General features: G+C 51.6%; 1 protein-coding gene across 2 annotated transcripts in view; it reads left to right on the forward strand.

The window, feature by feature from the left end:
- The first annotated feature begins 319 nt into the window (after positions 1–319).
- SH2B3 (SH2B adaptor protein 3) overlaps positions 320–22,931 on the forward strand; it is a 48,692-nt gene continuing 26,080 nt past the window's right edge. Inside the window, exons 1-2 of one of the 2 annotated variants that reach the window (XM_053590255.1) lie at positions 320–699; positions 11,812–12,594. In XM_053590255.1, the coding sequence (XP_053446230.1) occupies positions 11,839–12,594 (756 nt within the window). In that variant the 5' untranslated portion in view covers positions 320–699; positions 11,812–11,838. The remainder of the gene's footprint in view (positions 700–11,811; positions 12,595–22,931) is intronic. The other variant, XM_053590256.1, reaches the window with a different exon arrangement.

Raw genomic sequence — 22,931 nt, forward strand, 5'->3', positions numbered from 1 at the left:
TTTGGGTGGGTGGAACCAAAGTTGACCCGCCTTCAGCCTCCTGCCTTCTCTTCTTTAGGCTGCTCGAAGCGAAATCTGGGGATGAGCGGTCGGCGTGGCTTGATTGGGCACCGCTTCTCGCCAGACTCAAGCCTGGAGACCCCAGGACCCCCCAGCAGCTGAGGAGCAAGGGTGATGGGCGGAGCTAGGTAAAGCCACACACCCCAGGACCTCCCCCGTCTCGCTGAATCTCCGACTTGAGGGCGGACGGGGCGTGGTTCCCACTGGCCCCGCCCCAGTTCCGCCCCGGCCACGGCCGCCCTCCTCCGCCCGGCTGCGCTTTCTCAGTAGTCGGTTCCCCTTTACATAACGGCGCGGGGCGGTATGGGCTCGGGCCACCCCCTCCGCCCGGCCGCCTGCCCGGACTGTCGCGGCCCGCGGTGGCGACGGCGGCGGCAGCAAAGTTTCCCCGGTGGCGGCCCGGGGGCGCATCCTCCCGCAACTGTCAAGCGCTGGCGGCGGAAATGATGAGGCGCTGGCCATTTTCCGAGCCTGGGTTTCCTGCCTGAGCCCAGCTCGAGCGAGCGAACCGCGAGCGAGGAGCCGGCGCGCGGGAGAGGACGCGCCCGGGGCGGGGGCGCGCCCGCCCCCTCGAGATTTCGGGGGGCCAGGGGCGCGCGACGCCATGGGCCGGCTGGGCCCGGACCCCATCTCTCTCAGGTAAGCTCGCCTTTGCCGGCGCTCCCCTCCTCCGGGGCTGAGAGGGCTTTAATGGGGGAAGAGGAGGCCCGGTGTTCAGTTCTGTCTAGTCTCTGCGCACCCCCACTGCAGCTCAAAATGTTGTCCTGCAGCTAACTCTGGAGGTGTTCCAGGTGACCATTCCCCAGCGCCTGCGACAGCCACCGTCCAACATCCCCACCCACACACGTGTTGGGAATATAACGGGGGTAACTGAGGCAATGAGAAGCTGAGAGGGCATGGCTAACATCACTCCTGTCCCCGCTACAGCAACCTGGCCAGTCATGGGCAGCAGTCTCTTTAACTTGTGTGTGGTGAGGAGTCAGGGGTCATCCTTTGGTACTTTGAAAGTGAAAGTCAAACTGAGGTTGTGAGATGGGTGAACCCTTGCAAGGGGGATGGAAGGGGGAGCCTGTGCCGGTCCATCCCCACCCGCCCATTCCAGGCCATGTGGTTCACAGGGTAGCACCTGATCCAGGGAGCCCCTCTCCCCACTCATTGCATTGCAAGGTGGGTTGGGCCATGCACCCACATGCCACTGAATTTGGTGTTCACTAGAGCCTGGGTATTTTTGTAATGATTATTCTCACACCACTGTTCAGTCCAGGGTTCTTGGGGTTCCCCCTACCCACCGCCAAGAAAACCAAAATGTCTGGAAGGGATGTTGGTCTTATAGGTCAGCACAGCCTGGAGGGTATTTCAGAGGCTTCTAATGACTGGTGCAGAAATCCCCTCTCTTCCCTTCCTCTGACCAGGGGAGCTTTTTCTCTTTTTGTGTGTGTGTGTGGTGTATTTGAGGAACTGGGGGGGTGGGAGGGTTGCCTGCTTGTCCCGCTTCTTTTTTTCTTTAGTTTCCTCATTCTCCTGTTTCTCTTCCCCATTCCTGGCCACGATGATGTAGGTGAGGAGGTCACTGCCTGCAGCTGGGGACCTCCAGGGAGGGGCACCCCCCCAGGCCTGCTGAGTGGGAGGAAGTGAAATCAGGTGGCGGGTGGAGGCTTCAGAGTAGGGGGCCTGGTAAGGCGATGTCTGTAGGGCCAAGGTTTAGCTTTGGTGGCAGGAGTGGCTGAGATCTGACCCACACTCCATCACCTGGGTGATGATCATTGCCTAACACCCACCAGCTGCCAGGCCTGACCAGGACAAACAGGCCATCCTGTCTTCATATTTATATACAGTCTGGCCTCAGGGCCCTGCCAGGGCAGTGGGGCACATGGGTCTCCAGAGATGCAGGCATAAGTTGTATCTGGATTTACCATCACTGACCTGGCTGCCAGAGTGGAAACAGCCCTGGAGGCTTTGGGGGACCTAACAGAAGGAGAGCAGGCAGAGGCCACCTGAGCAGGCCAGGCTCAGGGGATGAGAGGCCAGGGCCTACTGGGGAAAGCTGGAAGGGTTTTTAGTATGTTTTCTGGAGCTTTTTCCCACAACCCCCCTCTGGGAAGGAAAATCCTCTGAGCCAAAGGGTGAACATTCCTAGAACTTCTGTGAGTCCCTGAGGGCCACACAAGCAGGCGGCTGGGAAGGGGCTGGCCTGAAGCATCAGTAGCTGGGGTCTAAGGGGCTTAGCAGTAGCAGAAAAGGGCTCTGGAGGCTGAGGCCCTGGAGCTGCTTCTGTCTACCTGAGTGCATGGGGCAGATGTCTCTTGTGAACCTCAGTAAAATGGAGTTATAACAGGTTTGCAGAGGAGATTTAATGACCTAGTGTGTGAAAAGCACTTGCTGCCTAGAACAGAGAAAGGGTTCAATTACAGGTGATGGTGATTTTGTCATTGGCATCATTAGTGGCTAAGGAATGTTCATTCACCAGTCTCCCTTGAGTACCTCCTGCACCTGCAGCACTGGAGTTTCCAGAATCTTTGGGAGGAGTCTGAAGACCTGGGCAGGATGAGGTGATGGCACTTCCTGGCTATAGAGCCTTGCGTAACTGCCTCTGCCTCAGTTTGCTCATCTGTCAAATGGGCATGATAACAGTACCTACTTCTTAGTGTTATTGGAACATAAATGAGTGAATTCATAGTGTTCAGAATGGCTGGGTCAGGAGGAGATAAGTCATAACGATGGGGTGATTATCCTCTTTGCTATGGGTGTTAGCTCTGCTTGTTTTCCTTCCTTGTCCCCCTTCCCCCAGTCCTCAAATCACCTTCTCTGAAAAATAGGACTTTCTAACACGAATCAGACCCTGTAGAACTCCAAATGTGGCAGCAGCTGGGTTGCCCAGCTGCCCGTAGGCCTGTGGGGCCCTTGGCTTTCTGGAAAGGGCTGTGACATTTTCCATATGCTGCATGGAGCTTCCTCAAGGATTGAAGCTGAAGAGGGCAGAGCTGGAAGTACTTGGCGGGACCTCCCAGCTGCCAATCCCAGGATGACCTGTTCGCAGGGCATCCGTAGGGTACCCTCCCTAGTCATGAGGGCTCAGTGAAGTGGGTCTTGGCGGGGAGCTGTCCCATTCTTGGCCAAAGCCACTCCCTTAGCTGACAAGGCCTTTGGGGCTTAGTTTATATATCCCTCACACCTGTGTGAGGGCCTGTTGTCTTGAAGGTCTCCCATTACTATGAATTGGTGGGTTGGTCACTTAACTTTTCTGGGGCAATTAAATCAGCATCTGTGGAGCTTGATGAAATAAGGTACATGAAACACTCAGCACTGGGTGTGGCCTTCACTAATAGCAGATGATATTATTATTATTATTATTATTATTAAATTCCCTTTCTTCCTGGTGGCAGCATGGGCTCTGGAGCCAAATCCAGGTTCTGCAGCTTCCAGGTGTGAGGCCTTGGGCAAGTTACCTGACTTCTCTGGGCCTTGCCTGCCCAATAGAAGCCAAGAGTTCCAGCTTCCGGGGTGGTAGTGCAAAGTTTGAGCCTGGCACAGTGTAGGGACTTGAACTGTGTTGGCTATAATTTCTATAGCTATGTGACCTTGGCCTTTCTGTGCTATGTATCTTTTCATCCAGGAAATGAAGGTATTAACAGCTACCTGATGGGACTGTTTTGAGAAGAGGCAGGTAAAGTGCCCGGCATGCAGTCAGTGCTCAATAAATGCAAGCTATGGCTATTATTGCCCAAGAGGGGCTGGCACTTAATTGCTAGCCAAGAGAGGCTGGCACTTAATTGCCAGGTTTCCTAGGAAAACGGACCCCAGGGGCCCCAGGGTGTTCAGCATCTTCGGATGGGTGGGGCAGGAAGCCGCTTCCATCTGGCAGACAAGAGAGCCTGCCTCGGAGAGTCCAGAGGTATAGTGTGTGTGGCGTGTTCTCAACCAGACCCCTGTTCTCAGCTGCCTGCTCTCCTTGAGGAAACTGAGGCGGGAATGCTGTCCAGGGGAAGTGACTCAGCTGGGGTCACTTTTTGAGTCAGGCTTTATTGGACCCCTGCTTCCCAGCTTCTGGGGTTTTGCAGTCCCTTGGGGACTAGGCAGGTCCAAAGTCCTGGCATGTAGACCATGGCCACAGCTGGACACTCACTTAATTAGGCTCTGCCACCCAGGTAACCAGTGTTCCTCTGTCAGGGCTCTGGGGTTCCACTGGCCACAATTTAATTGCCCAGTCCAGCATCCTTTCTTCCAGCAGGGGCAAGGGACACTTCCCCAGGGGAACAGGTCCTCCTGGTGTCCTTGGCCCTGCCCCAGCCGGAAACCGGCAGCTGAGCAGATGGATGGAAGATTTTTCCTCCCACGCCACCCTGTCAGGGGTCGCCAGGGGGGCCGGGCTGCGGGCTTCCTTGTGAGCCAGGCCTGGAGCCCCTGGGGGCCCATCCGGATGCAGCCCCCCCAGCTGGGGGGGATAGAGAGGGGGAGCCGGCTGCTGCTCAGGGTGTGTGTCTCCAGGGAGGCCTGGGAGGGAGGAAGTCTGTGCCCTGTTAGTCGGAGCTGACTCACACTGGGCCTGATGGGGGGCCCTGGCTGTGGGAGGCTGGGGACTGCAAATGCAGGGGTGGGGGTGGGGTGGTGGACACAAAAGAGAGCCTTTGACACAAGTCTGCCCTTTTAGAGCTCACAGTCTGGGGTCATCTCAAGAAGGAGAGGCCCAGAGAGGGTGAAGTGGGTAGAGGAGGCACACAGTAGCGAGAGGGCCTGAGCACAGCCCAAAGCTGCACAGTGAGAGTTAGGGTCTCCCTAGTTAGGGTCTCACCCCTCTTCTGCCCTCATCCCAGAGGCACTTAAAAGAAGCCACATCAGGGCGGTGCCTGTGGCTCAGTCGGTAAGGCGCCGGCCCCATATACCGAGGGTGGCGGGTTCAAATCTGGCCCTGGCTGAACTGCAACCAAAAAATAGCTGGGCGTTGTGGCGGGTGCCTGTAGTCCCAGCTACTCGGGAGGCTGAGGCAGGAGAATCGCTTAAGCCCAGGAGTTGGAGGTTGCTGAGAGCTGTGTGATGCCATGGCACTCTATCGAGGGCCATAAAGTGAGACTCTGTCTCTACCAAAAAAAAAAAAGCCACATCCTTGAGACAGGGAGGAGGTGGGACTCAGAGGGTGCTGCCCATTTTTGGGGGAATGGTCCCTGGCTTTCCCTGACTCCTGCAGCTTAGTTGGGGTAGTGTCTGGGGTGTCAAACTAGGGGTGGAGGCAGAGGAACCCAGAGGACATTTCCTGTTCTGGCAGACTGTGCTGGCCTGATAAATGTCCCTGGGGTACTAGGTGACCCCAGAGAGGATGCATCAGGGCCATACTGGCTGCCCAGTGGCCTCCCCAGGGCCCCCAGCCTTTGCTCTCTAGTTCTCAGGGGCTTTCCTGCATCTGGCAGCGTGAATGTCATGAAAGGGCAGTGGCTACTTGCCAGGGAGTGTGCCCTGGAATCCCCTTAGCTCTTTGGGCCTCCTTGGGCCTATAGGATCTGGGTTCCTGGAGCAGTTGATAACTGTGCTTGAGGAAGGCAGAAATGTTCCCCATGGCCTGGAGTCAACCTGGAGGCCTCCTTGGAGATGGTATCCCTCTCTGAAAGTGTGAGACTTCTTAACCCATTTCTGTGCACTGGGGCAAGGGAACTGGCTCGTGTTAATTTCATTTACCACAATTAAAAAAAAAAATCCTTTTTTGCATGTGGGCTTAACAATTAAAAGGGAAATGTTAGCTTCTCCGAATCATTATCCAAGGTGAGTGGCATAGCAGGGAGGCTGATGAACCCAGGTCTCTGGGATCATGGGCTAGAGGGGGCCCCACGGCTCAGAGCCAGCTTCCTGGCTGCTCAAGCATGCTTGTGAGTTCTCACTAACTTGGTAGAGACTTAAGGGTCCTTTAAGATAATGTGCTTAAATAGAGGAGCTCTCACTGGGCACCACTTGCTAGGTTACCCTGGCAGGTACTTTGGTAGACATAGTTGTATTCTGAACTCGAGTCATGAGATACAGACCCGCCACCACCCCTAGCTGGTGGGCATGGAGCTAGTTGCTTCCATGTGTTTGCTGTGGGGACTTGGAGTTGGGGGTGGGGCCAGGAACATCAGGCTGACATCTTCCTGTTCTACAATGTCTTTGTCCTTCACCTGGCTATGGGATTTGGGGAAATCCTGGAGACCTCCATAGCTGGGAATGTCCTTCCCCAGAAGTCCTAGCTGAGCCAGTAGGTCGGATTTAAAGACTCTTCCATGTGGAAGGTGGTTCATCTCTGGCTGACCAGGCTCCCAGAAGTTCTGGTGGCTGGGATAGAAGTGCCCTAAAGACCCTTGCTGCTGCTGCTGCTTTTTTTTTTTTCAGTTTTTGGCCAGGGCCGAGTTTGAACCTGCCACCTCTGGTATATGGGGGGCCGGCGTCCTATTCCTTTGAGCCACAGTTGCTGCCCAAGACACTTCCTTCTTATCCCCTGCTGTCTAACCCTGGGGGGTCCTGGGTCCCCCAATGTGATGAATAATTGCTCCCTGCCCTGAGCTTGTCAGCCTGTGATCCCAGGGATGTCATGATCTGATCAGTTGTTTACCTGTGCCTGGCACATAGTAAGTGCTCAATAAATGCTACTGCCTGGGCCAGTGTCCAAGAGGGGACCACTGTCCTATGGCCTCCCTGCCCTCCCTGGTACAGTCTCTTTCATGGCTTGGGCTGCAGTTGACAGCTCTCGCTGGCGACTTCCTGCCTGGAGCTGTCCTCCTCCCTTGAGAAGGCCTTTTGTTTGTGTTCCTGTGATGTCCCTGTCCAGCCCATGAGGTAGGCTCCCCCTGAAGCTTCTCATGGTGGGCAGGCTGACTCTCGAGCTGGCATACTCTTCTAACAAGAAGGGTAATAAAATAGCGGCAGCCACTTGTTTAAGCCCCATGCCAAGCACAGACAGGAAAAAGACATCAGCTTATTATTATTTTTTTTTCTTTTGGCCAGGGCTGGGTTTGAACCCACCACCTCCGGCATATGGGACCGGCGCCCTACTCCTTGAGCCACAGGCGCCGCCCTAAGACATCAGCTTATTTTATAGATGACCACACTGAAGCTCAGAGAGGGAAGCCCCTTCTTCTGCATCACATGCAAGTAAGGGACAAAAGCAAGATGTGACCCTGGGTTCACTCAGTAGCCCCAGAGGTCATTGGAGGGAGGCGGCTCAGTGTTTCCCACCTTCACTGGCAGTCCAAGGAATTGCGTTCATGGCTCCAGAGACTGTTGACATCAGCTTGCTTGTCCAACCCCAGGGGTTTGTTAGTTCACACGACTAGTAACTTTTGGAGCACCTACCCTGAGCAGGCCCTGGGGAGTTGGCAGGAACAAGTTGGCCTCTTGACCCTAAGGAGACATGCTGCAGGGTGGGGGAGATGAATGCTAAGCAGTATCACTGTTGTTTAGCAGTCGAGCAGGGATCTAATCCCAGCTCTATCCCTCACCTGCTATGTGAACCTGGAAAGCCACTCCCCCCACACCTCGGTTTTTCCAATCTATAAAATGGGCATAATGATGGGCCTTCCTTCTCTTGTGGGGACTAGAAGAGCAACTATGTGCAAAGTGTTCAGCACGGAGAGAAACTGAGATAGTATCACTGTTATCATTTTTGTTTTCTTCTTTTTTTTTTTTTTTTAAGAGACAGAGTCTGACTTTGTCACCCTCGGTAGAGTGCTGTGGTGTCACAGCTCATAGCAATCTCCAGCTCTTAGGCTTAGGCTATTCTCTTGCCTCAGCCTATAGCTGGGACTACAGGCGCCTGCTACAGTGTCCCGCTATTTTTTGTTGAGTTTGGCAGGGGCTAGGTTTGAACCTGCCACCCTTAGTATATGGGGTCGGCACCCTACTCACTGAGCCACAGGCGCTGCCCTTGTTTTCTTATTTTCACCTTATGACTGTTTTCCTGACCACTTGGTGGGATTGGGACCTGGGCAGAACTGCTGATGATCCCTGACACAAACAGGAACTGAATGAGTTCAGTTGCATTTCCTCTCATTCATTCAATAAACATCTAGGTGACACTGGGAAGAGGAGCCCTGGCGTGGATTTGGGCACTGAGCAGGCATTTTGGGGATTCTCACTAACCATGGGACGTCTCAGTTTTTCCATCTTTAAAATGGAGCAATAATTGGACCTACCTCCTAGGGCTGTTGTGAAGCTTGGCAGAGTTAATGTTTTATAAAAATGGTTAGAAAAAGGTCTGTTGTATAGTGAACACTCAGTAAATGTCATTGTTCCTATGGAGGATTTGAGAGCAGAACACAGAGTGGTGGGTCCAAGCAGAGGCATGGTCAGAGAAAGAGCTTGGAGTGGACACAGCTGTTATGAGGTTTGACCCTGCAAGTAGGCTTCAAGACGCTGTTACATGGGATGGACAGGCACAGGTGTTCCAGGCAAAAGGACAGAGACCCAGGGTGCCCAAAAGGTGAGTTGGCCCCAGGTGGAGGTGGTAGTTGGTTGATGTTGGTGCCATGTGTCTGCCAGAAGAGCCAGAGGCCACAAATCTAGCTAATCTCTTGCAATTCATATTCACTCATTCAACGTTCATTGAGCTCCTGCTGTATACTAGGAACTAGAGATAGGGCAGGGAATGCCTGGCCTCATGGAACTCACTGTCTGCTGGGGACACAGTTGAGCGATAGTGTGTGGCCAGTATGTGGAAGGACAAGTATGGGCCTCCACGAGGTTGGGGAGCTCAGGGAAGGTTCCTCTGATGTGAGCTGGAAGCAGGCAGAGTAGACAGAGCAGAGGGAATGACTTGTGCCAACACCCAGGGACAGCACATGGTTGGGGGCAGATCACATGGGCTGTATAGATGGGGCAGCAGCCTGGGTCTGGAATCGGAGCTCTCTAGGCCCCCTAAGCCAAGAGGCAGTACCTGCCTTTTTTGCAGGGGTGAGGGGTGGGGACTTCAGGGCTGACCCAGGACAGGTGTCTGTGTGGGGCTATAAGGCCCACCCCTTTCAGCCTCAGGAAGTGCATGGTGGCTAAGGGCAGATGTGACCGTTCTCCCTCTCCTTCTACCTGACAGTCTTTACTGACTATTTACTATGTCCACCTACCCTGTACAACTTCTAAAGACCCTGTTACATGCAAAAATGACTGTTGGAGGACGCTCCCAACAAGGGCAGAGACACATACTTACACTGTTTCTAGGGTCTCCTGCTGCTCTTAGCTGTAGGATCTGCACCCTGGCCTGGAGGTGGCAGGGGCAGCCTCTCATTGCTGCTGTCCTTTAGATGTGCCCAATGTGACCTTCCACACAAGGGGGAGATGCCTGTGAAGTGGCATGTGGCAGAAGAAACTCCATTTCTGAGTTCAGATCATCCATCTTGGACCCTCTGTTGAGGATTCCTTAGAAACACTTTACAGGGTGGATACCATGCTGTCAGCTGCTTGACAGAAGAGGAAATGGAGGTTCAGAGAGGCCCAGTCAGATGTCAGGCCAATGAATTTGTGGCCTCCTTTGTAACATGAGCCCCAGGAAAGCAGAGATTTTTGTCTTGTTCACTGTTGTACCCTCAGGGCCTAGCAAGGTGCCTGGCGCACAGTAGACCTCCAATGATGTTTGGGAAGGAGGGGTAAGTCAGGGAGTGGATAGAGGTGGCATTTGCCCCCATACCTATCTGGCTCTACAACCTATGCTCCTGTTGCCCCTGTTCGTGAGGGACAGTCACCGGAGTGGCACTGTTTGTTCTGGGTGGACTCAGTAAGGATCTCTGTGTGCCCTTGTGTTCCAATGGGGAGACTTTCTCATTCTCTGTCCTGAAGAGTAGGTATGGATGTGTGGTCGCCAGTGGGGCCCAGGCCCAGCCAGGCTTAGGAGGAAGAAATGGATAGTACTGATGATTGATTGCAGAGGTCTGAGCTATTTAGTACTGTGGACATCAAAGGGGTGGGGCTTAGTGCCATTTTGATAGTCTTGACCCTTAGGCAGTGTCCTCCAGCCATGGGAAGATGAAAGGAGCCCCCTTTGAGATGGGCAGGCAAGCATCTACCTGTCCTGAGAGTACCCTATTAGAACAGGAAATACCTTTGCATCCCTTGTAAGTCTTGTTAGTTCATTTCTCTTTATCGTTTTATATTTTTGTAGACACCAATAACATTTTTATTGTAAGAGTGAAATAACCATAATAGCAGCTAGCCCGTATTTAGCTTTTAAGGCCTTTACATTTCTTTTTTTTTTTTTTTTTTTGTAGAGACAGAGTCTCACTTTATGGCCCTCGGTAGAGTGCCGTGGCCTCACACAGCTCACAGCAACCTCCAATTCCTGGGCTTAAGCGATTCTTTTGCCTCAGCCTCCCGAGTAGCTGGGACTACAGGCGCCCGCCACAACGCCCGGCTATTTTTTGGTTGCAGTTTGGCCGGGGCGGGTCTGAACCCGCCACCCTCGGTATATGGGGCCGGTGCCCTACCGACTGAGCCACAGGCGCCGCCCAGGCCTTTACATTTCTTAACTCAATTAATCCTATTCCTATGAAGTAGGCTACTGTCATGGTCACTGTTTTATAGATGGGAAACTAAATCAGAGAGAAATCAAGTAAGGTCACACAACTAGTAAGTGCCAGTGGTGCTGGGATTTAAACCCAGGCTCCAAAATCTGTACTCTTAACTCTATTTCCTAGAGATAAGTAGTAATAATCTTACCCCTCCCAACCCTTCCCTTCCCCTCACCTCAATTCTGGTTACTCCTCAGTGGTCACCTCTGTTTCAGAATGGGTTTGCTTCTGCCAGACCTTTTGATTTTTATGTTCTTTTTCATTTTGTTTTGTTTTTGAGACAGAGCCTCACCTTGTTGCCCTTGGTAGAGTGCTGTGGAGTCGGCTCACAGCAACCTCAAACTCTTGGGCTCAAGCAATCTCTCTCTCCCTACCTCCCAAGTAGCTGGGACTACAGGCGCCTGCCACAGCACTTGGCTAGTTTTTCCAGACCGGGTCTCACTCTGGCTTAGGCTGGTCTCCAGCTAGGCAATTCACCACCTCAGCCTCCCAGAGTGCTAGGATTACAGGCATGAACCACCCTACCCAGCCTCAGACCTTTTAATTTTTACACATAAGAAAAAGGTGGTATGGGCGGCGCCTGTGGCTCAAGGAGTAGGGCGCCAGTCCCATATGCCGGAGGTGGCGGGTTCAAACCCAGCCCCGGCCAAAAAAAAAAAGAAAAAGGTGGTAATTCAGTTTTATGTGTGTTTATGTAAATAGGACTGTACAGTTTGTAATCTATGGTTTGCTTTTTTGCTTAATGGCGTGAGTTAGAGCCCCTTTGGAGATGTTGGAAAAGATCTTCCTCATCCTTTCCAAATGCTGCAGAATATTTCAGCCTGTAGACATACCACAGTGTATTTCATTAGTCTTTGACTGATGGGCAGTATCTAATTTTTCCCTATCATAAACATTTTGGCAGGAAATGTCTAGCAGGCAATTGTCCTCTATATGCCTCATGGTGTACACCATTGAGTATTTCTCTTGAATATTTAGAAGTGGGATTACTGGGTTTATAACTCACCCTGCTAAATTGTCCTCCAAAAAGCCTGTCCTCCTTCACAGAACTTGCCATATTGTTGGGGAATGCTCATTTCACTACATCTTTACCAGTACTCGGTATTATGGTCCTTTTTTACTTTTGCTGTTGTACTGGATGAACAGGTTGGCTCCTGGGGCTGGTTTGGAGTAGTCCTCTGCTGCCTGTCTGCTCACTCCTTTGTTGCTCACCCCACCCCCACCCCCGCGTGTTTTTCAGCTTGGCCACCCCACCTCGGTCTCCACCATGAATGGGCCAACCCTGCAACCGTCCTCCGCCTCCTCGGGCTCCCTGGCTGCAGCCGCAGCCTCCCCAACCCCCCGGGGCTGGAGCGAGTTCTGCGAGCTGCACGCTGTGGCCACTGCCCGGGAGCTGGCCCGCCAGTATTGGCTCTTCGCCGGTGAGCACCCGCACCACGCGCCACTGCGCGCCGAGCTCGTGTCGCTGCAATTCACCGACCTCTTTCAGCGCTATTTCTTCCGCGAGGTGCGAGAGGGCCGGGCGCCAGGGCCACCAGGACCCCGGGCAACACCGGCGCGTGACTACCGGGAGACCCGCGGGACCCTGGCCAAGGCCGAGGCACCCCCAGTCGAGGCGGGCCCCACGGCCCCCACCCTACCCAAGGCCCGCAGTTCCGAGGAGCTGGCACTGCAGCGGCTGCCCGGTTCCTACTCCTTCCAGCACTTTCGCCGCAGCCTTCGCCACATCTTCCGCCGCCGGTCTGCCGGGGAGCTGCCAGCGGCCACTGCCGCTGGTGCTGCTGGGGAGGCCAGCGAGGCCCCGACTAGGCCCAGCCTGGCTAAGAAGCTCCTGCCCTGGAGTCTGGCCCGAGAGCCACCGCCTGAGGCCCTGAAAGAGGGGGTGCTGCGGTACAGCCTGGCCGATGAGGCCTCCATGGACAGCGGGGCACGCTGGCAACGTGGGAGGCTGGTGCTGCGCAGGGCCCCAGGCCCAGACAGCGGAGTCCCTGACCGTGTGTTAGAGCTCTTCGACCCGCCCAAGGTAAGCCACGCTGTGCGGCTTGCTAGTGCCGGCTCAGCGTGTCATTCATTGTGTTGAGAGCAGGGACGTGAGGATCGGAAGTATGCCCCTTTAAAAATGAACTTTGCCTCGGGCAGCGCCTGTGGCTCAAAGGAGCAGGACTCCAGCCCCATATGCCAGGAGATGGCAGATTCAAACCTAGCTCCGGCCAAAAACTGCAAAAAAAAAAGAAGAACTTCGCCTTGGGCAGCGCCTGTGCCTCAAAGGAGTAGGGTCCCGGCCCCATATGCTGGAGATGGCGGGTTTAAATCCGGCCCCTGCCAGAAACTGCAGAAAAAAATAAAAGGTGGCACCTGTGGCTCAGTGAGTAGAGCGGCGGCCCCATATACCGAGGGTGGCGGGTTCAAACCCGGTCCGGCCAAATTGCAACAAAAAAATAGCCGGGCGTGTGGCGGGCGCCTATCGTCCCAGCTGTCTAAGCCCAGGTGTTGGAGGTTGCTGTGAGCTGTGATGTCACAGCACTGTAACGAGGTTGATAAAGTGAGACTCTTGTCTCTACAAAAAAATAAAAAAGGACATAAAAAAATAAAATAAATAAAAATGAACTTCGGGCTTTGTGCACAGTAGCACAGTAGTTATGGCGCCAGCCACATACACTGAGGGTGGCGGGTTCAAACTCGCCTTGGGCCAGCTAAACAACAGTTGCAACTGCAACAAAAAATAGCCGGGCATTGTGGCTGCGCCTGTAGTCCCAGCTATTTGGGAGGTTGAGGCAAGAGAATCGCTTAAGCCCAAGAGTTTGCGGTTGCTGGGAGTTGTAACGCCATGGCACTCTACCAGGAGTGACTCTGTCTCAAAGAAAAAAAATAATAAATAAAAACAAATGAACTTGGTTTTTTTTTCCCCCTATAGTTTTTGGCCGAGGCTGGGTTTGAACCTGCCACCTCCAGCAAATGGGGCCGGCGCCCTACTCCTTTGAGCCACAGGTGCTGCCCTGAACTTCATATTTTAAAGTCATTTTATTTATTTATTTATTTATTTATTTATTTATTTTGAGACAGAGCCTCAAGCTGTCACCCTGGGTAGAGTGCTCTGGCATCACAGCTAACAGCAACCTCCAACTCCTGGGCTCAAGCAATTCTCCTGCCTCTGCCTCCCAAGTAGCTGGGATTACAGGTGCCTGCCACAATGCCTGGCTAATTTTTTCGTTGCAGCCGTCATTGTTGTTTGGCAGGCCCAGGCTGGAATCGAACCTGCCAGCTCAGGTGTATGTGGCTGGTGCCTTAGCCGCATGAGCCACAGGCGCCGAGCCTTAAAGTCATTTTAGATCTACAGTAAAGTTGCTAAGATAGAAACATTCCTTTACACACTGCACCCAGCCTCACCTGATGTTATGCTACTCTGTACAGTTGATATAACTAAGGCCACCAACACTAGTTAGTACCTTAGTGTTAACTGAGCACTACAGTTTCTTTGGGTTTTGCTAGTTTTTCTCTAATGTCCTTTTTCGGTTCTGGCATGCCACCCAGAATACCACGCTAGCTAGTTATGTCTCCTCAGAGACCTCTTAGCTATGACAGTTTCTCTGTTTTTCATGGCCTTCATGATTTTGAGGATTATCAGTCAAGAATTTTGTAGAATGTACAGGGACATTTCTTTTGATTCATATTTGAGTGACATTGGGTTGATGGTGGCAGGTTGGTCCAAGGTCTTTGAAAACCCTGACCCAGACCGACTTTGACAAATAGGTGTTTTATTTCTACAAGGTTCAAAACAGGCGTAGAATTTCTTTGCACCTCTCATGCATTGTTGAGGTTTTATTTTTCTTTCAAGTTTAAAAAAAAAGTGTCCTGGGCGGTGCCTGTGGCTCAGTGACCAGGGCGCCGGCCCCATATACCGAGAGTGGTGGGTTCAAACCCAGCCCCGGCCAAACTGCAACAAAAAAATAGCCGGGCGTTGTGGCAGGCGCCTGTAGTCCCAGCTGCTTGGGAGGCTGAGGCAAGAGAATCATGTAAGCCCAAGAGCTGGAGGTTGCTGTGAGCCATGTGACGCCATGGCACTCTACCGAGGGCGGTAAAGTGAGACTGTCTCTACAAAAAAAAAAAGTGTCCTTTTCCTTTACAACCAGCTTAATTCCCATTGTGCAGTTGGAGAGCTGAGGGTCACTGTGCTCTACAACTATCTTGGAGTTGTGAAGACCGTGTGGCTCTTATTTAATTCCTTTCTCTTCTTCTTGGCCTGTTATATGCTAAGGCCTTGCTCCAGCAAGAGCAAAACAGCTGTAAACTCAGCCCTGAGAAGTTCATGGTGGGGTGAAAGAGCCCCACGGTCAGCTGGTATTTGTTGAGCATCTAATATGTGCCAGACATGTGCTGAGTCCTGGAAGAGCTGGCATTTTATCGAAGGCTGTTGAAGGAATAAACCCAGAAATGAACATGGAATTAGGAGAAGCAATGGGGTCTTGAGGATAACTGAGGGGCCCCAGTTTGGAGATTGGGAGTAAAGGGGCTGTCAGAATACTCCTCCTGCATGTGAAGTAACCTTTTAAAAACTTTATTGTAGTGTAACATGTTAACTCTGAAGTGTGCATCTGAAGTTCTGTGTTTCCCATGTGTGTACAAGACACACCCCAGAGGGCGTCCTGCCTCCTTGTTTTTTTTTTTTTTTTTTGTTGTTGTTGTTGTTGTTTATTTGTTTTGAGACAGAGTCTTACTCTGTTGCTCAGAAGGAGTGCAGCCTTGAACTGTTAGAGTCAAGTAATCCTCCTGCCTCAGCCTTCTGAGTAGCTGGGGCTACAGGCACGTGCCATCTTGCCTGGCTTAATTTTTGCTATTTTTATTTTGCAGTTTTTGGCCGGGGCTGGGTTTGAACCACCTCCAGCATATGGGGCCTGCGCCCTACCCCTTTGAGCCACAGGCGCTGCCCATTTTGCTATTTTTTTTTTTAATTTTTAATTTCAGCTTCCTTGTTCATTCTTATTCGTTTGAAGTACTCTTTTTTGTTGTTCATTTTCTTCTTCCTCTGGCGATGTTTTTGATGTTAGTAGAGATGGGGTCTTACTCTGGCTCACTGCTGTTCATACTGGTCTCGAACCTCTGAGCTCAGGCAATCCACCCGCCTTGGCTTCCCACAGCGCTGGGCCTACAGGCGTGAGCCACCACGCCCGGCCCATTTTGCTATTTTTAATAGAGGTGGGGGTCTCGCTTTCCTCAAGGTGGCCCACTAGTTTGATTTTTCTTTTTTTTGAGATGGTGCCTCAAGCTGTCGCCCTGGGTAGAGTGCCGTGGCATCACAGCTTACAGAAACCTCTAACTCCTGGGCTCAGGCGATCTCCTGCCTCTGCCTCCTAAGTAGCTGGGACTACTAGTGCCCACCACAACACCTGGCTATTTTTTGGTTGCAGCTGTCGTTGTTTGGTGGGCCTGGGCTGAATTCGAACTTGCCAGCTCAGGTGTATGTGGCTGGCTCTTAGCTACTTGAGCCACAGGAGCTGAGCCATTTTTTTGTTTGTTTGTTTTCAATTTTGCCCATTAACCCTGAGGCTTACAGCTTACAGCAACCTCAGACTTCCTAGGCTCAAGTGATCCTTTTGCCTTAGCCTCCCAAATAGCTGGGACTTTAGACACTCACTACCACGCCTGCCTTGTTTTTTCTTTTCTGTAGAGATGGGGTCTCTTGCTCAGTATGGTCTCGAACTCCTAAGCCCAGGAAATCCTCCCACCTCAGCCTCCCAAAGTACTAGGATTATAAGTGTGAGGCACCACGCCTGATTGATTGCTATTCTTGAATGTCACATGAATGGACTCACACAGTAGGTCTTTTCTGTCTGGCTGCAGTGGATGAGCATGTTTTAGAGATTTATCACATTCTTGCTTGTGTCAGTAATTTGTTTCTTTTGTTTGCTAAATAGTCTGCTATATATTGCTGTCCGAGGGTCCCACAATTGGTTTATACCATCTTTTGTTGAATATTTGTGTTGTTTCTATTTTGGGACTTTTATGAATATGCTGTTATAAAATCTGCATCTAGGTCTTCATATGGGGACATATCCTTTCATTTCTCTTGAGTAGAATCCTAGAAATGGCACTGATAGGTTACATAGTAAGTGCACATTTAGCTTTGTAAGAAATTGGCTGGTGGGTGGCGCCTGTGGCTCAGTGAGTAGGGCGCCGGCCCCATATGCCGAGGGTGGCGGGTTCAAACCCAGCCCTGGCCAAACTGCAACAACAACAAAAAAATAGCCGGGCGTTGTGGCGGGTGCCTGTAGTCCCAGCTGCTCGGGAGGCTGAGGCAAGAGAATCGCATAAGCCCAAGAGTTAGAGGTTGCTGTGAGCTGTGTGACGCCACGGCACTCTACCCGAGGGCGGTACAGTGAGACTCTGTCTCTACAAAAAAAAGAAATTGGCTGGCTACAATGGGCCTGTAATCCCAGCACTATGCGATGATCATTTGAGGCCAGAAGTTTGAGGCTAGGAGTTTAAGACTAGCCCAGGCAATAGTGAGACTGTGTCGCTATTAAAAAAAAAAAAAAGATTAAAAAAATTAGATAGTAGTGGTGGCGTATGCCCATAGTCCCAGCTAGGTATTCGGGAGGCTGAGATAGGAGGATAGCTTGAGCCCAGGAGTTGAAGTTGTAGTGAATGATGATGCCACTGTATTCTATCCTAGGTGTCTGAGTGAGAACTGTCTCTTAAAAAAGTGTGCATAGTCGGCTGTGGTGGCTCATGCCTGTAATCCTAATACCCTGAGGGGCCAGAGCTAGAGAACTGCTTGAGTTTAGGAATTGGAGACCAGCCTGAGCAAGATCCACACCCTGTCTCTACTAAAAAAGGAAAAAGAAAGAAAGAAAAAGAACCCTAGCAATGATGCAGGTGCCTGTAGTCTCAGCTATTCAGGAGTTTGAGGGGGGAGGATCACTTGAACTTAGGAGTTTGGGCTTGGTGTGAGCTAGGCTGACACCATAGCACTCTAGCCTGGGCAACAGAGTAAGACTCTCTCTCAAATAAATAAATATACATTTAAATTGCCAACTTCCCAAAGAGGCTGCACCATTTTGTGTCAGCAGAGTATGAGAGTTCCAGCAGTCCCACATTTTTTCCAGCTTTGGTGCTGAGTATTGTGTCTTTGGTGCTGAGTGTCCTTCTGGTAGGTGTGTACTGTTATCTCAACTGTGGCTTTAATTTGCATTTCCCCAGGACTCACTGAGTTTAAGCACCTTTTCATATGTTTATCGGACATTGGAATTTGTTTTTTTGTGACGTGCCTTTTTTTTTGTAGAGACAGAGTCTCACTTTATGGCCCTCGGTAGAGTGCCGTGGCCTCACACAGCTCACAGCAACCTCCAACTCCTGGGGCTTAAGTGATTCTCTTGCCTCAGCCTCCCGAGTAGCTGGGACTACAGGCACGTGCCTATTTTTTTTGTTGTTTACCTCCAACTCTTGGGCTCAAGCATTTCTCTTGCCTCAGCCTCCCAAGTAGCACTACAGGTGCCCACTGCAACGCCTGGCAATTTTTAGAAATGAGGTCTCATTCTGGGTCAGGCCGGTTCCAACCTGGGAGCTCGGGCAATCATCCACCTGCCTTGCCCTCCCAACTGCTGGGATTATAGGCATGAGCCACCGTGGCTGGCCATGTGCTTATTGTTTTGATTGAGCTGTCAGTCCTTATTAATTTCTTTTTTTTTTTTTTTTTGTGGTTTTTGGCCGGGCCGGGTTTGAACCCGCCACCTCTGGCATATGGGACTGGCGCCCTACTCCTTGAGCCACAGGCGCCGCCCGTTTTTTTTTTTTTTTTTTTTTTTGTGGTAGTCCTTATTAATTTCTTTCTTTTTTTTTTTTTTTTTTGTTAGAGACAGAGTCTCACTTTATGGCCCTCGGTAGAGTGCCGTGGCCTCACACAGCTCACAGCAACCTCCAACTCCTGGGCTTAAGCGATTCTCTTGCCTCAGCCTCCCGAGTAGCTGGGACTACAGGCGCCCGCCACAACACCCGGCTATTTTTTGGTTGCAGTTTGGCCGGGGCCGGGTTTGAACCTGCCACCCTCGGCATATGGGGCCGGTGCCCTACCGACTGAGCCACAGGCACCGCCCTGTCCTTATTAATTTCTAAGAGTATTTTTTTTCCTGCAGTTTTTGGCCAGGGCTGGGTTTGAACCCACCACCTCCGGCATATAGGGCCAGCGCCCTACTCCTTTGAGCCACAGGTGCTGCCTGATTTCTAAGAGTTTTTATATAATCTGGATACTTTCTTTGTATTGTAAATATCATTTCCTGCCTTTAAGGAACAGCAGTTTTTTTTTTTTTTTTTTTTTTTTGAGACAGAGCCTCAAGCTGTCGCCCTGGGTAAACTGCCATGGCATCACAGCTCATAGCAACCTCCAACTCCTGGGCTGAAGCTAGTCTCCTGCCTCTGCCTACCAAGTAGCTGGGACTACAGGCGCCTGCCACAACGCCCGGCTATTTTTGGGTTGCAGCTGTCATTGTTGTTTGGTGGGCCCTGGGCTGGATTTGAACTCACCAGCTCAGGTGTATGTGGCTGGCGCCTTAGCCGCTTGAGCCACAGGCGCCGAGCTTGGAGCAGCAGTTCTTTTTTTTTTTTTTTTTTTGTAGAGACAGAGTCTCACTTTATGGCCATGGGTAGAGTGCCATGGCATCACACAGCTCACAGCAACCTCCAGCTCCTGGCCTCAAGTGATTCTCCTGCCTCAGCCTCCCGAGTAGCTGGGACTACAGGTGCCCTCCACAACGCCGGGCTACTTTTTTGGTTGCAATTCAGCCAGGGCTGGGTTTGAACCCGCCACCCTTGGTATATGGGGCTGGCACCTTACCGACTGAGCCATAGGCGCCGCCCTGGAGCAGCAGTTCTTAATTCTTTTTTTTTTTTGAGACAGAATCTTTGTCGCCCTCTGTAGAGTTCTGTGGTGTCACAGCTCATAGCAACCTCAAATTTTTGGGCTTAAGCAATTCTCTTGCCTTAGCCTCCCAACTAACTAGGACTGCAGGTGCCTGCCACAATGTCTGGCTGTTTTTTAGAGACGGGGTCTTGCTCTGGCTCAGACTGGTCTTGAACTCGTGAGCTCAGGTAATCTACCTGCCTCAGCTTCCCAGAGTGCTAGGATTACAGGCGTGAAGCAGTTTTTTTTTTTTTTTTGTAGAGACAGAGTCTCACTTTATGGCCCTCGGTAGAGTGCCGTGGCCTCACACAGCTCACAGCAACCTCCAACTCCTGGGCTTAAGCGATTCTTCTGCCTCAGCCTCCCGAGCAGCTGGGACCACAGGTGCCCACCACAACGCCCGGCTATTTTTTGGTTGCAGTTTGGCCAGGGCCGGGCTTGAACCTGCCACCCTCGGTATATGGGGCCGGTGCCCCACCGACTGAGCCACAGGCGCCGCCCCGTGAAGCAGTTTTTAGAAGTCTGGTTTGTCAGTTGCTTTCTTTTATTAGTGTCATTGTGTCTTGCTTAAGAAATTTTTGCCAACCCAGGGTCATGAAGATGTCTTGTCTTTTTTTCTTTTTTTTCCTAGAAGCTTTATTGTCTGGGTTTATAGATTTTGGACTGTGAGCCCTTTGGACTTAGGTGTTTGTTGTGTATGGCATGAGGGAATGGCCACAGCTCTTCTGTACATGAGTACCAGTTGTTCCTGCACCATTTGCTGAGTGATCATCTTTCCCTACTCTGTACTGCAATGCCACTTCACCCTAAAGCCAGTGTCTCTTCACGTGGGGCTGTGTTCTTTTTCCATTCCATTGGCTCATGCATCTGTCCTCACACCAATACCAAACTGTCTTAATCACCAAAGTTTCATAGTGAGTCTTGAGGAGCTGACTCTGGGAAAAGAGTTTAATCCTGAGTCTGAGTTGCTTCTGAGTTGCTGGGCTGTCCAGGCAGTGGGAACAGCACATGCAAAGGCCCTGTGGTGGAAAAATATTTAGCATGTTTTGAAGAAAGAACAACAGAATAGGCCAGTGCAGCGGGAACACAGAGGAGTTGGCTAGTGGGGAAGTACATGGGACCAGAGGACTCCTATAAAGACTTAGCATTTTATTCCAAATACAACTGGAAGGCATCAGAAAAATGCAAGCACAGATAAAACTTGTTTTCTCATCATTCATAAAAAATCTCAAGGCTATGACACCTCAAAAGGAAGGTAAGGGCCCCAAACATCATGTAACCTGTATAATATTATGGGATTCCCAATGAAACTTAACTTTAAGCTGGGTATGGTGGCTCACACCTATAATGGCTCCCAACTGGGTGTGGTGGCTCCCAGAGGCTGAGGCAGTAGGATTGCTTGAGATCAGTCTGAGCAAGAGCTGAGACCCTGTCTCTACTAAACATAGAAAAATTATCTGTGTGTGGTGGCACACTCCTGTAGTCCCACTACTTAGGAGACTGAGGCAGGAGAATCACTTGAGCCCAGGAATTTAAGGTGGCAGCGGCTATGCTGACCACACTGCACTCCAGCCTGGGTGACAGAGCCTGTCTCAAACAAAACAACAAAAAACTCTTAACTTTAAAAAAGTTTCTACTGCTTGAAATAAACCATTTATGAAACCCAGCCATCAGGAATCAGATGGACTTGGGTTTGAATAATGTATTAGCTTCATTCCTAGCCTTAGGCAAGTGACATCACCTCTGTAAAAACTCAGTTTCTTCTCTGTACAGTGGGGCTACTCATAGTTGGCATTGCCCAGGGCTATTGAGAGTCTTACCAGGACAGCACAGTCTGCTAAGCACTTGGCACGGGGATGGCTCCGTGAGTGTCATGTTGTTCTCACTGTTGTCATGGTATGTTGTGCTGATGTCTTTGGGGCTGGGCACATAGGTTTATTTCCAGAGTCTCTGAAGCTCTGCCAATGGGGTGCAGTCAACTTCCTCAGGGCTCTGCCTCTCTGCAGAAGCCAGGGCGCCAGCTGACTGGGGCTCTGTCACAGGGTTGGTGGTTGCTGTGGGGCCTGGGATGTTACCACAAGGTGAGTAGCCCCTCTAGACAGGGGCAGGCCAGGCTCTGGCCCTCCCGCCTCTGCTTCCCACAGCTTCTGGCTGTGTTTGAAACAGTCTGGCCTGCGTGATTCAGAGTGTCTGCTCTCGGGGCTGAGGATACTCAGACCATAAGTCTCCAGTGTGCCTGCCAGGTAGTCAGCCCAGACCTTTGATCCTAGAGTTGGCTGCAGCAGCAGCTTTAAACAAAAGGGACAGGAAGATCTGACAGCCCGTGGGTAGTGGTGAAGACTTGAGCCCTGGATTCTCACCTGAGTTCTGTCATGCAGAGGATACCTGGTGGAACAGAGGGCATCTCATCACCAGCCTATAGGAGGCCCCTGCCGCCAGGACAGAAAGAGGCTTTGAGGACAAGATGTAGAGGGAAGCTGCCCATATGTCACTTGAGCCTCAGCCAAACAAAACAAATGCTACCCCGAAGGAGAGGCCAGGTGGTCAGAGGCTCATGGGTCACCCTCACCTGGAGTTGTGTCCAGGCTCTACCTCTGACCTGCTATGTGACCCTGGGCCTATCACTTCCTTCCTTGGAGCCTCAGTTGGCTCATCTGTAAAGTAGGAGTGACAGCAGCAGCAGCCTCAAGGGTCACCAAGAACAGTGGTGGGAGGGGGCTCCCCATTACTGCGTCTGAGTCAGAGGATGCCTCAGCCTGCTGTGAGGGGTTGAAGGGAGGTTGCATAGGACAGTTGAATTTCCCCAGGTCAGAAGATAGGCAGAGAAGTCACAGCTTTCTCTGGTTGGTGGCATCCTTACACGTGGGCACTGAGAGCTGATGCTTGGGAGGAGAGAAGGCCCCTCGAGGAAGGAATCCCAGGCTAAGGAAGTGGCAAGTGCAAAGGCCTGGAGGTAGGCATCAACCAGGCAGCTTTGAGGAATATGAGGCAACAGGAAGGTGGGAGTAGATGAAGCAAGGAGGGATGAGGCCAGAAAGGTGACTTGAATGGTGTAGGTGGGGCCATGTGGGCTATGCTGAGGATTTTAGGTTTTATGCTGACAGCAGTGGGAACAATGTCAGGATTTAGGCCCAGAGGGCCTAAAGTCACTTGCCATCAACCTAGTGATAAGAGTGGGCTTGAGGACCCCTAGAGCTACCTGTGGTCTTCCCTCACTGGCTAGCCATAGGAGACTGTGGAGCAATTCTTCTAGAAGACTCTTGGGTCTCTGTGGCCACCGGTCCCACAGCTCCTCCATCCCTGAGGTGTCTCTGAGCTCCAGGCAGGGCTATGGTAGGCAACAGTGTGCTTACGCAAGCAGAAGGGTGTGACCCTTGTTTTCACTGACATGAGGGTCAGGCTTACATGCCTGTCACAAAGACAGGTTAATAGGAGAAGAGTGTAACAGAGCTATTGAATTAGTTTTA

Source organism: Nycticebus coucang, chromosome 4, assembly GCF_027406575.1.
Source record: "Nycticebus coucang isolate mNycCou1 chromosome 4, mNycCou1.pri, whole genome shotgun sequence".
Lineage (NCBI taxonomy): Eukaryota > Metazoa > Chordata > Mammalia > Primates > Lorisidae > Nycticebus > Nycticebus coucang.